Source organism: Electrophorus electricus, chromosome 26 (genome assembly GCF_013358815.1).
Source record: "Electrophorus electricus isolate fEleEle1 chromosome 26, fEleEle1.pri, whole genome shotgun sequence".
NCBI lineage: Eukaryota > Metazoa > Chordata > Actinopteri > Gymnotiformes > Gymnotidae > Electrophorus > Electrophorus electricus.
Window position 1 is genome coordinate 2,695,001 of NC_049560.1, and position 16,613 is coordinate 2,711,613.

General features: G+C 40.2%; 2 protein-coding genes across 2 annotated transcripts in view; both read left to right on the forward strand.

Moving 5' to 3' along the window:
* Positions 1–1,153, forward strand: part of LOC113582380 (claudin-1) — a 2,104-nt gene extending 951 nt beyond the window's left edge. The window contains exon 4 of the mRNA XM_027018115.2: positions 112–1,153. Coding sequence (XP_026873916.1) covers positions 112–271 — 160 coding nt within the window. The 3' untranslated portion in view covers positions 272–1,153. The remainder of the gene's footprint in view (positions 1–111) is intronic.
* Positions 1,154–4,811: 3,658 nt separating this feature from the next.
* The window catches only part of p3h2 (prolyl 3-hydroxylase 2), a 38,012-nt gene continuing 26,210 nt past the window's right edge, over positions 4,812–16,613 (forward strand). Inside the window, exon 1 of the mRNA XM_027018107.2 lies at positions 4,812–5,416. Coding sequence (XP_026873908.2) covers positions 5,003–5,416 — 414 coding nt within the window. The 5' untranslated portion in view covers positions 4,812–5,002. The remainder of the gene's footprint in view (positions 5,417–16,613) is intronic.

The window sequence follows — 16,613 nt, forward strand, 5'->3', positions numbered from 1 at the left end:
ATATTCTTTTAATCTTATGTCTTGCCAAAGATCGTTTTCAGACTGCATTCATATGTAATGCTGCTTTTATGTTTTACCTTGACCTCTAATATACGTTTTGGCTCTCTGTAGGTATGAGTTTGGAAATGCTCTGTTTGTCGGCTGGAGCGGAGCTTTAATCTGTGTCACTGGAGGAGCTATTCTATGCGTTTGCAGCAGAACACACAAACAGCACAGGGCAAATACAGCCAAGGCTCCCATCTCCAAGGAGTCGGGCAGACAGTATGTTTGAAGATCTGCAGCAGCTTGGCCAGTTATTTAAGACAAAAAACCTTACTGAGAAGATGTGAAAACACTACTATTAGTAAAAATAGTGACTGATACTGTATGTAGATTCCCAAATAAAAAAATAGCCACAAACGTTATTGGTATTTAATGTACGGTTATTGTTTATAAATCCTTAATGTTTGTATCTTAAAATGTAGACAATTTTATCTTTGTATTGTTGCATCTGTATAGAATCAGATTTTGTCCACCCAGTTAATGAACTTTGGTACCAAGATGGACATTGCTTTAACAAATTTTATTAGTGTTTATTCAATGTATGAAACATCTATAATCTTTAGATATGAGTATCTTGTAAAGTATATGATTATGTGAAAAAAAAAAATATTGAAAAACGTGATATGCAAAAAAAAAAATTGAAACAAATAAATGCCAGCATACACTAAATGTGAAGTAAATGTGAAGTAGCTAGTGTGTATATACAGTAAATATTAATTGTGTATATAGAGTAACTATATTTTCACTTGGGTTTTTTGTTTTTGTTTTGTTTTGGGGGGTTTTTTTGGTTATAATATTTTGGATGTAATTTATCATGATTAATCATGGCCAATAAACAGGTCTTAGCATTAAAAAGAAATTCAGGATACATTTGTTCATTATTGTTGTATAAGTGATTATGACAATTTGTATTCTTTTATACTTAAAAAAATGCTTTTAAGTGTGATTTATATATTACATTATTATTTTATTCTTTTTGTATTTACCGATGTTGTCACAGTCAACCTCCCTGGCATCACGGTTCCCACACCAACGCTGTTTTTGTTTCATTCCTGGTTATGTTTCCTTGTGCTTCCTTGTTTTGTTTCGTTCTGTTCTTTCCTTTCTTGTATCCCTGCCTGCAAATATGTTCACCTGTGTCTTGTTAGTCTTCATCAGTCTCGGTATTTAAGCCCTGTGTTTTGTTTCCTAGGTTGGTTGTTGTTTTGGTTCTGTGTGTAGATTTGGTATCGCTATTTCTTGTCAGATATATTTTTGCTTTGCTCTTGTTTATGCTTAAGTTTTCTAGTTTACCTCCCCAGTATCCCATGTTGCCTTGCATTTGGTTAAATAATCTACTTGCTACATGCTTTTAGTTTTATTAAAGTCATTCTGTATTTGCATCCATTTTCTTGTTTCAGTCAACTCCAGCCTGCACACATTATAGAATAGCCGACCATAAAAGGATGCCGCGGAGGGATGTAGCCAGTATCATTAAAGAGGCTTTTGACATCCTCACATTACAACTAGACTACAGAGGAGAAACGTTTAAGGAGGATGGAAGCACATGGGCTGGCGGACACCTTGGACTGGCTCAATGAAAGGGAAAGTTCCAAGGTGGGAGAGAGCTGGATCAGGAGTATTACAGGGGATACTAATGCCCTGCTAACCAATTATGGTAAGGGTCCACAATGGAGTATTTTGGCCCAGCCTCCTGGGTAACTCCTTTCACCAGAGACTGTAAGTGTTAAGATTAGCTGGAAACGGCACAAGAACAAAGGATCTAAAGTCCAGCCTGAGTCAGTCCCTGTGTGGAGGCATCCAAGTATTTTGGGGTGGGACTCGATGCACCTGTGTCGGGTTCTTAAGGCTCATCAGGCCTGCCCCATAGGACATGTAGGGAGGTCTGTGGGCCTGAGGGAGAGTGCAGGGGCTGTTCTTTCTTTCTGTTCCCCTATAACACAGCCTCCAGACCCTGGCAAGAAACACGCCGGCCAGCCTCTGGACCCCAGCGTGGTTGTGGGCACTCACGCTGTGTGCCATGCTCCTCCGGACCTGTCAGATTTGCCGCTGATCATCACCACACCCCTGGACTCCTTGTCAGCAGCTGCCGGGCATCCGGATCCACTGTCTGCAGCAGCTGCACCTTAGGGCCTGCTGCTGACCAATGCAGTGCCCCTGGACCCCTTGTCTGCAGCAGCTGTACATCTGGACCTGCTGCCAGCAGGTGCTGCATTGCCGGACCCCAGCCAGACTCTGTTCCCTGTGTGGAGTACGCTGCCCTGCCAGTCCCTGCGTAGAGGTTGTTGGTCTGTCAGTTCCTGTTCCCAGAGTGGAGGAAGCTGCTTTGCCAGTCCTATCCCCATGTCTCCTGTCAAACTTGTCCCTGTGGTCACTCCTCGAGGCTCTCCTGTACCCCTAATGTCTCCTTCAATTGGGCCTCCTGTGACTCTTGGGATTCCTGCGGCCATACCTCGCAGCTGGTCAGTGACTCCTAAGGCCTCTATCAACCACCCAGACCCCAGTAACTCCAGAGGCCTCTCTGTTGACCTCTCAGACCCCTATGGCTCCTTTGTCTATGCCTTATGATTCTCCTGTAACTCCTCTGCTCCCTGAGGCTGCTGCGCCAGCCCCTACAACCCAGTTTTCTTCCCATCACCCATTCCTGGCACTGTGGTCATGTCTGTTGTTCCTATCCCTGTTCCTGCTGTGCCTGTTTTCATTTTGGTATCTGCATCAGTTTCTGTCCCAGTACCCATTAATGTGTCTGTTCCTGTACCTATGTATGTTCAATCCCTAATTCATTCTGTTCTCCAGTGTACTGTCCAGTCCCCAATGGTTGAGCATCTTGTCTTGTCTGCTTTGGCTCCTTGTTCTTTTAGGTCTGTTGTACATCCTGTGTCTGATCTTTGCCCAGTCCCAGATCCTGTGTTTGCTCCTCATTGTGTGTCATCGCCAGTCCCAAGTCCTCATATTATCCCTGGTCCTGTGTCTGCTCCTCATTGTGTGTCATCGCCAGTCCCAAGTCCTCATATTATCCCAGATCCTGTGTCTGCTCCTCATTGTGCGTCATCGCCAGTCCCAAGTCCTCATATTATCCCTGGTCCTGTGTCTGCTCCTCATTGTGTGTCATCACCAGTCCCAAGTCCTCATATTATCCCAGATCCTGTGTCTGCTCCTCATTGTGCGTCATCGCCAGTCCCAAGTCCTCATATTATCCCAGATCCTGTGGCTGCTCCTCATTGTGTGTCATCGCCAGTCCCAAGTCCTCATATTATCCCTGGTCCTGTGTCTGCTCCTCATTGTGTGTCATCGCCAGTCCCAAGTCCTCATATTATCCCTGGTCCTGTGGCTGCTCCTCATTGTGTGTCATCGCCAGTCCCAAGTCCTCATATTATCCCTGGTCCTGTGGCTGCTCCTCATTGTGTGTCATCGCCAGTCCCAAGTCCTCATATTATCCCTGGTCCTGTGTCTGCTCCTCATTGTGTGTCATCGCCAGTCCCAAGTCCTCATATTATCCCTGGTCCTGTGGCTGCTCCTCATTGTGTGTCATCGCCAGTCCCAAGTCCTCATATTATCCCTGGTCCTGTGGCTGCTCCCTACCTTACCTCGTATTCGCTGCCAGATCCTTGACTCCCCTTGACTCCAGCACAGGTTCATCTGTGTCTCTTGTTAGTCTTAACCAGTGTCCGTATCTAAGACCCATGTTTTCTTTCAGTTATTGTCAGTTATTTTGGTTTGCTTGGTTGTGTGTAGATTTGGTATCGCTATTTCTTGTCAGCTATATGTTCGCTTAACTCTTGTTTATGTTTAGATTTTCTAGTTTACCTCCCCAGTGTTCCGTGTTGCCTCACGTTTGGTTTATATTCTTTGATTTTTGTTTGTACACACTTTTAGTTTTATTAAAGTCCTTCTGCATTTGCATCCATCTCCTTGTTTCAATCAGCTCCAGCCCGCGCACGTTACAGATGTAAATTCTTTTTGTATTTTAAATATTTTTTAAAACACTATATATACATTAAAGGCTGTGTAAAGTAAGTTTATTATAATTATCATATATTCTCAGTATATCACAGAATGCTTGCTTATATTAGTGGTAATTGGAAAGGATTTTTTTTTTCCGTATCAATTAATTGTGATTTACCATGTAAAATAATGTATATGAAAAATATTCTTTAAAGTTATATATTGAAAATGTTCATATTTGTATTTATATTTCAAATGATATTCACATGTCTGACCTTGTTTAAAAAAAAAAAAAAAAAAAAAAAACCTAGTCAAAAGAAAGCCCCGAATTGCGCGTGATTATAGATGGCAGAATCATGTCAGCATCCGAACTCTCCCTCTAAATTCGTCCTGTAGGGGGAGACAATGTCCTCCAAATGAAATGACCAAACGCGTTCGTGAGACGCAGTGCCAAGTTAATTTATGCGTATAGTTAAATGCCTACGAAGCAGTGAATGGTTACCTATTGGGTTTTCGCATATAGATATTAAAACCAGACATAAATTAGCCTACAACAGCACATTGAATTGTATTCTCAGACTATTGCATGCACATAACTAAACACTTGGCTTTGTAGCTATAGCATAACTACACTAAATTTGTCATTTTATATTTACATTTAGTCATTTTCCATTTTTGTATAAATAATAGTAGTGATGTAGCAGGCTGTACAAATTAGTTGTCTACGTAACAGGGGCTGTTTCTCTGTCATTTCCTACTTTTTAGGTGGGGAGGAGTCGATTTGTACTCCGGTGGGGGTGAGGGACGTCACAGATGTCCCCGGTTATCGGTCCTTCAGAATGATCAACAGAAAACATGGACTGGTAAGACGGGGGCGTCTGCATTTTCTTCCGCTCGTAACATATTACGAACGTCTGACGGTACCTGACTCTCTGAAACACAGACTTTGAAGAGCACGTGGATTTTACATAGATTGTTCTCAAAGGCTTTCCACGCGGGAGCACTCGCGTAGAAGATGGATGTAAACTTTGTGCAAATCGGCGGCGTTTTAACAATCATCATCCATACAGTCCTGCTGTCATCAGCCACACTTGAGCCTTATGACTTACTTTACCACAACGGAATTGAAGCTTTTTCCAGAGGTGATTATACAAATGTTGTGCGATATATGGAGAAAGCGCTGAGGAGTTTCAGTGAAGTCCATGAGACCAAAATACGATGCAGACTTAAATGCAAAGATCAACATAGCCTGGACAGGTTTCTAACGGACCTTCAATTATTTGACGTAATTCTTCGAAGAGCCGCGTGTTTAAATGACTGTACTGAAAGAAAAATTGGACCTCAGTCTATGCATAAAGTTACCGAAGAAGTTACCCAAGACTTCAATAGAAGAGTCCCTTACAATTATCTTCAACTTGCGTACCAAAAGGTAATGAGAAATTAACAAAAATGGTTCATTTTCGATTCAGTTAATTGACAAAATGATCACCTGATTACTGAATGACGGTCTCTTAAGAAATGTTTGCGTGATGCTCAGAACAAGAATGACGCCATAGCGAGAGAATCGTCTAGACGGTGCAGTGAGCGGTGACGCGACTGCGGTTTTTAAAACTTCACATAACCACCTATATAATACTTCTATTGTATTAGCCCGGTTCTGCTCATTCTGTTAAGTAGCTATTAACTAAAACATATTCAGTAAAGATATTCGAGATTATTCGGGGAAATTAGGCTATATATTCACTATATAAATGTACGCAATGTTTTATTATATTAACATAACATTTTGAATAAGGTTGTACGGTGTAGTATGCCAAAGATTATTTTAATCAAGGCATTTCAATGACGTCTTATAAAGCTTACATTATTAGATGCTCAGTTCTCACTTGCTCACTAAGAGTTGAACATTAAGGAGGTCTTTGATATGGCAGCTCATGCCTGAGAAGCATTGTCACCTTGACTCCTTACTGAATTGGACTGGCCAAAAGCCTAATTCTCCATGAATTATAGGCATATATACACATACATTGCTTATTAGCTAGCAGAACATTTCAAACAAGTGTTTTTCACTTTTAGGATATAAGGTGATGAAGTGAGTTGTGCTCCAATCTACCCATAAAGAGGCCTGAAGGAGAAAGCCATTACTATAAATGGAATATCTTATGCTGGATCTAGGAATAGCACACAGAGTCGGGCATACATATATACACACACACACCTCCATAACCATATACACCACACCCCTCATTGTTTAGTTTTTATGAACTGGCATGATGGCAATATATGAAAGCAGCCTGCACTGCACTACATCTTGTATCAGGGCAGAGATCAGATGCATTCCTGGTTACCTTTCTAGGCAGAAGACGTGAGAAATAACCACCAGGGTTTGTATTTTAGGTTTGATGTTTGTGAAGGTAAATAACATCTCTACACTCCTGACATTCCAGCCTCAAACATCCCTCGTACCCACCTTGCCTCTCCCATAATGGAGCTTTCTAACCAGGCTAAAAGTTGCCACAGTCACCAACTGTTCCTCCTTTGACAAGCCTGTGTGTCTGAGCAGTTCACTCTGTGTATAATTGGACAAATATTTTGTTTTCCCCTCGCGGCATGTTTGCGTTTCTTAATGGAAAGACTCTGCCTTGTGATGCTGCCTTGTGCTAGGTTATGAATGGGTAATATTTAGGCCAAGCACAGCCGTGGTCCTTGGCTGGTTCCTACCTCTGCTGGGCAAACCACAAAAAGATCAAAGCACATAAGCATATGGTTTCACCTGCCTTAACTTGGGCCCTTCTGCTTTCAGGCATCCCCTAGAGCTTCTTTGCAAAAACCTGTTTCAAAACCTTAAAGTTTCAAGTTGAAGGATAATAATGGAATTAAAAGCAATTCTTCCCTATTGGCTTCTACCTGAATAACTGAAAAACATGAGCATGGTATTCTGAAGCCAATAAGCTTTTTGGCATCAAACTGAAAAAACCCCATCTGTGTCTACCATTTTGCTGTGAATGAACCTAAGGGGATACTTCAGTTGCATTACATGGAAGAGTTACTGGAAGAAGCCCAGCATAATTTCCACTGTCCTGTACAAGCAATCATGACATTGACATTGCTTTAGTGTCTCTGACAGTAAAACAATAGAAAAATGAGGATATTTGTGTTTTCAGTTCATGACCCAGCATTAATTATACATTTCATATAATATGCAGCTTTACCTACAACATGGCAATATGAAATGTACTTGAAATGTGCTCATCATTTCACACACAAAAATATGCTTTTTGCTGCCAATGGGGCTTTGCATAAAGGTTAAGATGCACTTGTGCTGCCTGGGTGCATGTGAGGAGTGTGTGCTGAGTTTCAGCAGTGAAGAAGTTGTTCGCCTATGATTGCTATCTGTTGTATGCAGCATGACACTTCCTGTTCAGGACTCCATCCACATGGCTTCCAAGCTGATGTGAGTGCAGCTGGAATGTAGGGCTACATATTTACTCATCACACATTAAATACCTCATCTCTATTACTGAAGGGCTGGTAAATGATCCATATAGAACCATACCAACCATGTTAAAAAGAGCCAAGTCCTAAACAAAGCTTAATGCATTTATATCCAAGGAACTATAACATCAAGAATGTAATGCTGATGCCTTGGTGTATTTGTTGTGAGCACCGTCTGAACTGTGCTATTGTAAAGAATAAACTCTACATAGAAGGAAGACTCGCCAGGAAAACATGTTATGACTTTCTCACTCACTAGCATAACAATGACATACGATACAACATTCCAGATGCTGAATTTGGATAACATTTACTTATGGTATTTGCATGGCTTCTGCTGAGAAGAAGAATAGATCTTCACTACATGTATTAAACAGATGAAACTACATATACTTCACTAACATGCAGCTTCTGTGCAGCCAATCATATCTTCTTTAACAGGCCACCCTCAAATACCATTGAGCAGTTGCGCATGCTTGGAGGAAAGTTTTTCTATGAACAATTTGTGATTCAAAAATCACCCTCACTGGTCTAGCATCACAAAAACCCCTGATAAGCATCTAAATGAGCATCATAAACAGACTTCCTGTGCATTGTTGTTAGATCCTGATTTATCACTAGCTGACAAATACTTATACAATTAATGCTTTGAATTGATAGATCCCTTGTAAAAGTGGGTTAGATATCTGAAGGCCTCAGGAAGGGATGTGAACTGGACTGTGAACCTCCCGAAAGAAAGGACTCTTGGGAATTTCTGGCATGGATTAGGAAAGATCCTGTTTTAGTGGAAAAATGAGATGAGGCAGCCAGACAAACATCTGCACTGACAAATGGCTGATTGGAGTGTGGAACCCTGTTTCTGTCACTCCTGGCTTATGCTGCTTTTATTTGGACTGCAGTCAGTCCATCACTTTTTCCACAGTAGAGGTCTAAGGTTCAGTGTTTTATTCAGAAGTAACTTTGCATAAATGTATATACAGGAATGTACCTTTTTAATCGTTTTCCATTCCCTTCCCTTGTTTCTCACATCCCAGACATCTGTTTTAATATTTTGTTTGAATTTGATGTATTGGATATACTGTATCTGAGTTTCTTTTCACAGCGGTCACAGTCTAATGTCAGAAACATTTATCTATATTGAGAAATTTTGCAGGGGGGACGTGGGTTTACAGATTTAGAATTTTAGGGATGGGATTTTCCATGATGCGTCATGTGATATCATTCTCCCTCAGTTTTTCACAGTGAACTAAGAATCACAGAGCTGGACAGTGTCTCGGCAGCCAAGATGTAACATGTCATTCTTTAATAGACAGGATGTGAAATAATGTAATGTCAGTTTTTTGAGCTGCCTTTAATCTAATCCTATAATGAAGGTGATTTTCCCAAGGACTAAGATAATTACATTTGTTAGACTCTTTTATGCTATTACATTTATGCCATTTAGCTGTTGCTTTTTATCCAAAGCTACTTATAATTATGACTGAATACAACTTAAGCAATTGAGGGTTAAGGGCCTTGCTCAGGGGCCCAACAGTGGCAACTTGGCAGTGGTATGGCTTGAAATGGCAATGTTCCAATTATAACTTAAGTACCTTAATCATTGCGCTCCCACAATTAAAAAAAAAACAAAGTGTAATCTCGTTTTATAAAGTAAATGTAGTACCTTGAGAAAAAATGTAAAGCGCATACACATTTTTTCGATAGGTCAAAAAAATCTTTTCACCTCTAAACAACAAAGTCTTTAACCCCATGTCATATTCAAATATAAATTTCTGATTGAATTGGCTAAAAGTGAAAAAAAAAAAAGATGTCTATACCCCTTCTACAGCACTGTGTCAGACCTGTATTCTGGAGGAAGGGAATGAGGGATTCTTGGGGTAGAGAATGGGGGAATCTGGAAGAAATGCATGAGGAATATCACTGCAGAGAGGGCTGTGGAAAATCAGGCAAATGCACCCTTTCTAATTGCAGTGTTTACACTTGTAACTTGATACATTTGTTCAGTGTGTTGTATAGATTGCATTTTTGTGCACTGGGTGGTGGTTGCCTTCATGGAAAATCAATTCAGTAAGCCCTCCTCCGCGCTGTTGATTCAGTAAGTCCTCCTCTGCAATGCTGATTTACTAACTCATTCTCTGAAGTGTTGATTCAGTGTGCCCTCCTCTACAGTGTTGATTCAGTGAGCCCTCCTCTACAGTGTTGATTCAGTGTGCCCTCCTCTACAGTGTTGATTCAGTGAGCCCTCCTCTACAGTGTTGATTCAGTGAGCCCTCCTCTACAGTGTTGATTCAGTGAGCCCTCCTCTACAGTGTTGATTCAGTGAGCCCTCCTCTACAGTGTTGAATCAGTGAGCCCTCCTCTACAGTGTTGAATCAGTGAGCCCTCCTCTACAGTGTTGAATTTTCTGTTGTTGGTGCAGTAGCAGGATCATGCATCTTGTGGTGTCACTGAGATAAAGAGGATGTTAAGAAGCTGAGATTCCACACTACCACAGTGGAGAGGGGGAGTCTGCTCTAAGAGTGTCCAAAACCAGTGAGTGTTCTGCATACCAAACTCTGAACATCCTGTGCTGCACATCCAGTGAGTATTTTAAAGCAACATTTGTGTCATAAAACTGATCTTGTTCCAGCTTTGCATATATGTGAGTACTTTGTACTCCCCCCTTTTTACTTAATCAAAAAGTTGATTTTTATTTTATTTAAAATTAACTTTCTTAACTTTCTTTTTATAGAGCAAAAACAACCTTTCATTAGCAAAAATATTTCTAATGCAATTGTTGCATGTTTGCACCAGCTCAGATGGGTAATGGAAGGCCATATCCTATTGATCCCTCCCTTTAAGCCATGTTGAAGTCAGTCTGGAGAATAACTCTACTCTCTTTCCCACTCTTCTCAATGATAGGAGTGTAGAAAGAAGAAGCACGTGGGGGGGGGGGTTGTAGCTGGGGACAGTTTTCTATACCCTTACACAGTCCTCACATACCCTAACATCTGATTCTAATGTTCTAATGAGCACACCTCTTCCCTAAATCTCACCAAGAAATTGCACAGCTGCCTGAAATCTACACATTAGTGCACACTTTAACAAAGGTTTTTTGTTTTTTGTTTTTTGCGGGGGTGTGGTGCAGTCATGTGCCTGAAGGAACAACAGTCACTTGTTTTCCGGCCCATAATTCAGTGTTATCCCCACACCAGCCCAGCCCCTGACTGTAGTGTTTTTTGTCTGATATTGTGTTGGCTGTTGAATAACTTGGCATGTGAAGCCTGGTGAAAAATGAGAGTTTAATTCTCTTCAAAAATTGTTAGATGTGCAAAAGAATGGTGCATTACTCTTTTTCTCATTTTATTCTAAATTGAATAAGTTGATAGGTCTCTTTATTAGTCATTGTTCATGAATCACATAAACTTTGAGCCACTGTTGGAAAATTAACACCTTTCTTGCTTAACCTTTTATTATTATTATTATAGTGTTCCTTACAGAGGTCTGATCAGTATGGGAGATTATTTTATATTTCGGTATAAGAGCACCCTCAGTGTTAGATTTGTTGTCACTTATAAAGACTGGATCTGATTTTTACACTGCCATAATCATATGAAACTGTGTCTCCATTTTAGTGGTTTAAGAGCTGAGTTGTGTCTTAATTTATAAAGTTGAAGAAAAACAGGAAATCCACTATGCGTTCATCTTGGCACTGCTTTGTTAGATTTTTTTGTCATGAAGATAAAGATAAATTAGCAATTGAGATTTTCTACCAGCACAAATGGTTTTGCAATTGTGTTTGTGCAATATGTTTTGCTTTGTACAGTGGGTTTATTGTCTGTTGACAATAGCTATAATGGCTAAGATAGTATCATTTTACTGAGAATAGAGGGAATGGATGCCAATTTACTTATGTTATAGTCCCTTATAACCTCAGAGTCACAAATAGTTGAGTCTTTCCATTCATGAGATTTCAACCTTCACACACTTTTTTTAAACCAAAAAACAATTTTCACAAGTTCTCTTAACAACTGGAATTATTGTCTGTTTCCATTTGTCAGATGAAGTTTCATTAGTGTTTTGTTTTACACCCTCACTGTTACAAGGCTTTCAACAAGCCTATTGGTAGACTAATTAAGCGATTTTATCCTAATTGTTAGGTAAGGTTGTTTAACAGTGGCCTGTTTATGATAAGAGATTTATGCACATTCTTTGCTATACTTTCAAAAAGCTAAGGAAGGCTGGAAGTGCTACTACAGTATATGCTTATATTGAAGGAGTCTGATAAATAAATATTTCATTCCATGGAGATATTAAAATTGTTTGGTATGGTGCTACTTTAAATCAAATGAATGTATAATCTATGATAGATTATAGAGAAACTATTATCAAATAGGGTCCAAAAATAAGTTTTATGCTAACAGGGTATTTGATTAGCAGGCAGCCTGAGTGCTGACACTGAGTTCTAAACACAGGCATAAGCTTGATTGTAATGGGAGGACTGAATATTGTCCAACAATTTGTATTTTGTGTAGAGAAACTTGTTCTGCCTCAACGCTAGTATTAGATCTTGGAGAATTACCGCAGGCATTTGTTCAGAACATTATTCATCATTTAAGATGACCAGTGTCTGCGAAGCGCTCAGCCTAAAGTAAAAAAAACGTTCAAGCCTGCGTTTCCCAGTTCCTCCCAATTCCCCCCACTGCTCTCGGTTTGTGTTTGCCCATCTCTGACCCACCTGAGTCATGTCCTCAGATAAGTATAAATCCATCCACAAGCTGAAGCAGGTGTGTTTGAACATGGAGAACTGAAAACTTTTCAGTGCTGAGGGCCTCCTCGGCTGGAGCTGGGAAAACCTAGATTTGAACAATTCCCTTATATGCCACCAACTTTGAGGCTGACTTACTAACAGTTTAGCCAATCATCCCTAGCATTAGCCCTCATTTAGGACACCATGTCTGATATTGTAAAAATAATCCACATAATCTTGAAATTGGGTAATTTAGAGTTTAACAGTGACAGCCTCATGTTAAGTCTGTTCCACACCCTGTGTTACTCATCCTGATTTTATCTTGGAAAATGCCTCCAGCATTGGAAAGTTTGTAAATGTTCAGAAGCGGAGAGAGGTTTAAGTGGAAAAAAAAATAAAATAACACAACCAATTACACACTGTAGTTATAGCCAAATGTTTTACCACTGTTGCTTCTCCAAAGATGGCCAAAGTCATCTTTTTTAATTATGTATATATACTAGCTAAAGTATAGAAGTAAAATGTGAAAGTTATGGTAGCTATTTAGAGTAATGCTAAAAAACATGATTCCTCTACCCTTTGGCACAGATTCTACATATCTCTAAAACTATTGGGTGCCATCTTGATAATGCCATTAGATGTATATTTTTCATGTTTTTTTTTCTGACGGTGTTGCAAACCTGACTCTTATGACTATCCCATGTTGACTTAGGTTATGGTGTTGATTTAAGGTACCAGTGAACCACAGACCTGCGCTGTCTGTTTTTTTACAGTTGCCCTGTGGGATCTGGTATTGAATGATGTGGACTGGATTTTGAAATAGAAAATGATAGTAAGGCAGTGTAGAAGCAACACAGTGTAGAAAAATTCAAAATTGACAGTTGCAAGAGCACTATGCTTAATTATTCAGTTGTATTATTTCCTTATCATGAATGATCTTCCATAGGTTTCACCCTATGGAAACACTCTACAACAAGTGTGATGCAAACAGGAAGGTGAAGTGACTGGCTGCAGTGTACAGTGATGTACGAAAGCTAAATCAGGGAGGAATTTTTACACTCCAGCTCAACGAAATCAGGTCTGTTTTTCATTCATCTTGAACAGACTGTTGGTCTCAGTCTGCAGGACAACACTCCGGTAGCATCTCTCCGCCATCATGTGTGTAGTTACACATATTGTGTACCTAGGACAGGAATAATGTGCCCTGTTAAGACCTTACAATTAGATGGTTCTGCCTGAAAAAAGACTCTCTTTTCACTTGGAACTCCCTTACTTAGCTGTTAGGCTAACCATTTTATTATTTTATTTATTGATTTATTTTTACTTCTCTGGTTAAAAACACTGAAATTATATGAAACGTGCACTCGAAAGGATACAGGTGTTTTACTGTACTCAGTCAGTTTTGATCAGTGTACTCAGTAAGTCAACTTTTATCAATGTGTTCGACTTGGTTATGTTCTCTGTATGGTAGATATGCCATGCAAGCTGTTCAGTGTCAGTCAGAGCTCTAAAGTAAAGCGGTGACTCTGGGAGACGGCCAGCCTGGTAGTGAAAGACTCACTTCACTGTTTAATAAGGCAGCAGATGTCAGATGTGTGCTGGTTTTAAACTGACCTTTTTTGTCAGAACGGCCAGTACTAATGTATTAAATAAAACTTTCCAGAAATGTACAATGTCAAAGCACTGCCTCTTAGTGCACCTCTTAAAGTTCCTTCCAAGAATTAATGCGGTTGAATTCGAAGATTAATGTGTTCACTCTGCCAATAATAATTTCAGCTCCCCCATTCGGAACGTGATGTGGTTAGCTCAGATGCCTGGGCGTGTAATAATTTGTCAGATGTTTTCCATGCAAGGCTCTCATTGAATTTCCTAGGGTGACTGGGTTTTATTCCTGCAATGTCAGGCTACTAGCAGCCTGTGATATAAGCCATGTCTAAAATGCTCTGTTGAGAACTGCTCCAGTAGTTAGGAGTCGTGATGTGAGCTGTATTCCCTCCATCCCACTAGCAGGATAGAGCGTACCACAGGACTACAAAGCTGTGGAAAAATCGGAAGTTCCTAAGGTTCCTCTGGGAGCTCTTTTGCCATTTTAGTAAAAATCATCAGTTTCCAGCTCTGCGGGGTGCACAAGCATCCTGAAGCCCTGAGACTGTCTAGACATCTGGGGAAGCATACTTGAATTTCATTAGTTTCCACTGTTGGCCTTGTTCGCTCTCTATCCTCATATCCTCCCTCAGCACTGTGTTACCTTTCCTTCTGGTCTAATTAATCCATGTATCATATGTACTACTTTGAGACTTACATCAGTTGCTGGGTCTCTGTCTTAGCATTCCTGTGGAATTTGGAGGTGCTTTTAACTGAAATATCTTTGATTTACAATACAGTCAAAAAGAGCGATAGAGCTTAGTGGTGTTGACAAGTGCTCAGTGTTGAAGTTTAACCTGAAGGGTTCCACTGGGAAATAGCAGTGGAACTCTGTGTGTTGAATTCTACTGCCTGTCCATTGGGATTGCATGCCAAAATCATAACAGTCTTCACCTTCAGATCACCTAAGCATGCAGAGCATTGGAAAAGCATGGACTCAACACATGTGTGTAACTTTGCTTTGAAAAGTGCTGGTGACAAGAAAACTGGGCGACGTAGTCAACTGTCCCTCAAATTCGCTTTTCCTGTAGGACATCAAGTCCTTGGGCACACCTGTTCACTGGACAGAAATAAGTGCTGAGAAAGAAAGAAACTCACGAAAGGTTTTATGGCAGCGTTAGTTAAGCCTATCAGTGTTGAACAATACAAGTATCCGCACAATTGTTTAAAATATGTTTGTAGTATAATTGTTTTCTATTTATTTTTATTTAAAAGAAAAAATTGGTTTAGTTTCATAAAATGTCATAAAAAAAAAAAAAATCCCATTATTTTGGAATCGTGTGATGAGCTAACATACAATTATGACTGTTTTCTGATTCTCTCAATAGGAACATAAGTTTTGTTTTATTAACTAAAACATGTTATATTAAATGTTATATAAACTATTATAACATGATGGAATATTTTCAGGGTACACTTTCAAAAGGTCATGGGGACAAAACCAACCATAGCCCTACCTCATAGCCCTACCTCTTATAGAGGGCATACGTGATGTTTAATTCACTTCCAAAACCATTAGTGCCCAATGGGCCTTGCACAGAAGCAGTGCATTATGGTGGTATAAGTATGGCTCACCTTAAATATTTGGAAATCCTCAGTAAAAGTCAAGCAGTGAAACATAACTGTAGCTATTAGCTGCTCTGTAATTGTCTTGCTGCAATTACCCCTCTTTAGACATGGTGCCTATCCTTGTGATAAGTCATCATTTATCCTTGTGATATGGTGCCTATCCTTGTGATGTTCAGGCTTGTAGAGTTTGTAGTGTCGTCTTTTCTCCTGGCTCAACAACCACACTTTAAAAAATTCTGTATTTATCCTGCCTCAACTCTCTGAGCCATATGTTGTGTTTTAAATTGTGGTGTTACTGTAACCTTGATGGTAAGGTACTCTTTCAACCAAGAGACTGAAAAAGTAGGCAATGTACTGTCCAAGGTCCTTACAGTTCCTTTAAGATCGTTGCCACACCTGATGGCATTGTATCAACAAAAGCAACCTTGACATTCTCACAGCCAGGGCATGGCTTCTCTCCTTAAAACCCTAATCTGAATGTCAGATGTTGTAGGGGTTTTGAACACATTCCATGAGTGCTCTGGGCAGCAAGCTCTTTGTTTGACCACATTCAGGGTTACTGAATCTGACCCATCAAGAGACATGGTGCTGACTGAGCCAGTTCCCACTCCTTAGTGAAGTATGATGTGAAAATGAGCTTTGCAGAGGGAAATCCCATCTCTCCATTTGTCTTTCTTCTCCCCAGTGTTGGCACCCCTGCTGTCTTGCCCTCTGGCCTATGTATACGTCTCACCTACCTTTCTGCCCTCCCAAGTAGAGGGTTTGTTTCAAAACAAAGACAGCTGCTCTTACAGAGACAGGTCTTGTGAGTGATAGGGAAACCTGTGTAACCTCTCTGGATTCAAGCCAGCACTGGTGCCATAATCAGAGTTTTTAAATCTGTTCTTGTTTGTAGCACAGTTGTGGTGTATTTCCACAACTTTAGGGAGCCTTTGTCACTGCTCTGTTGAGATGACACCACAGCTAAGAACTGAATCTAGTGAGGCCAAGTTACAAACACAAAATAGAAGACCAGCTGAACTTTTTAAAAAATCTCATGCTTTGCATCTTAAAGGTTCAAAGTGACCCAAATGAACAAAAACCACAACAGGGATTTGGCTGATGTAGCTGTCTTCCTGTTGAGACTAAGCTGTGTGCTTTGTAACTATTTCCCAACCAATCACCGTCACCGTGTTTGAGCACTTTGTAT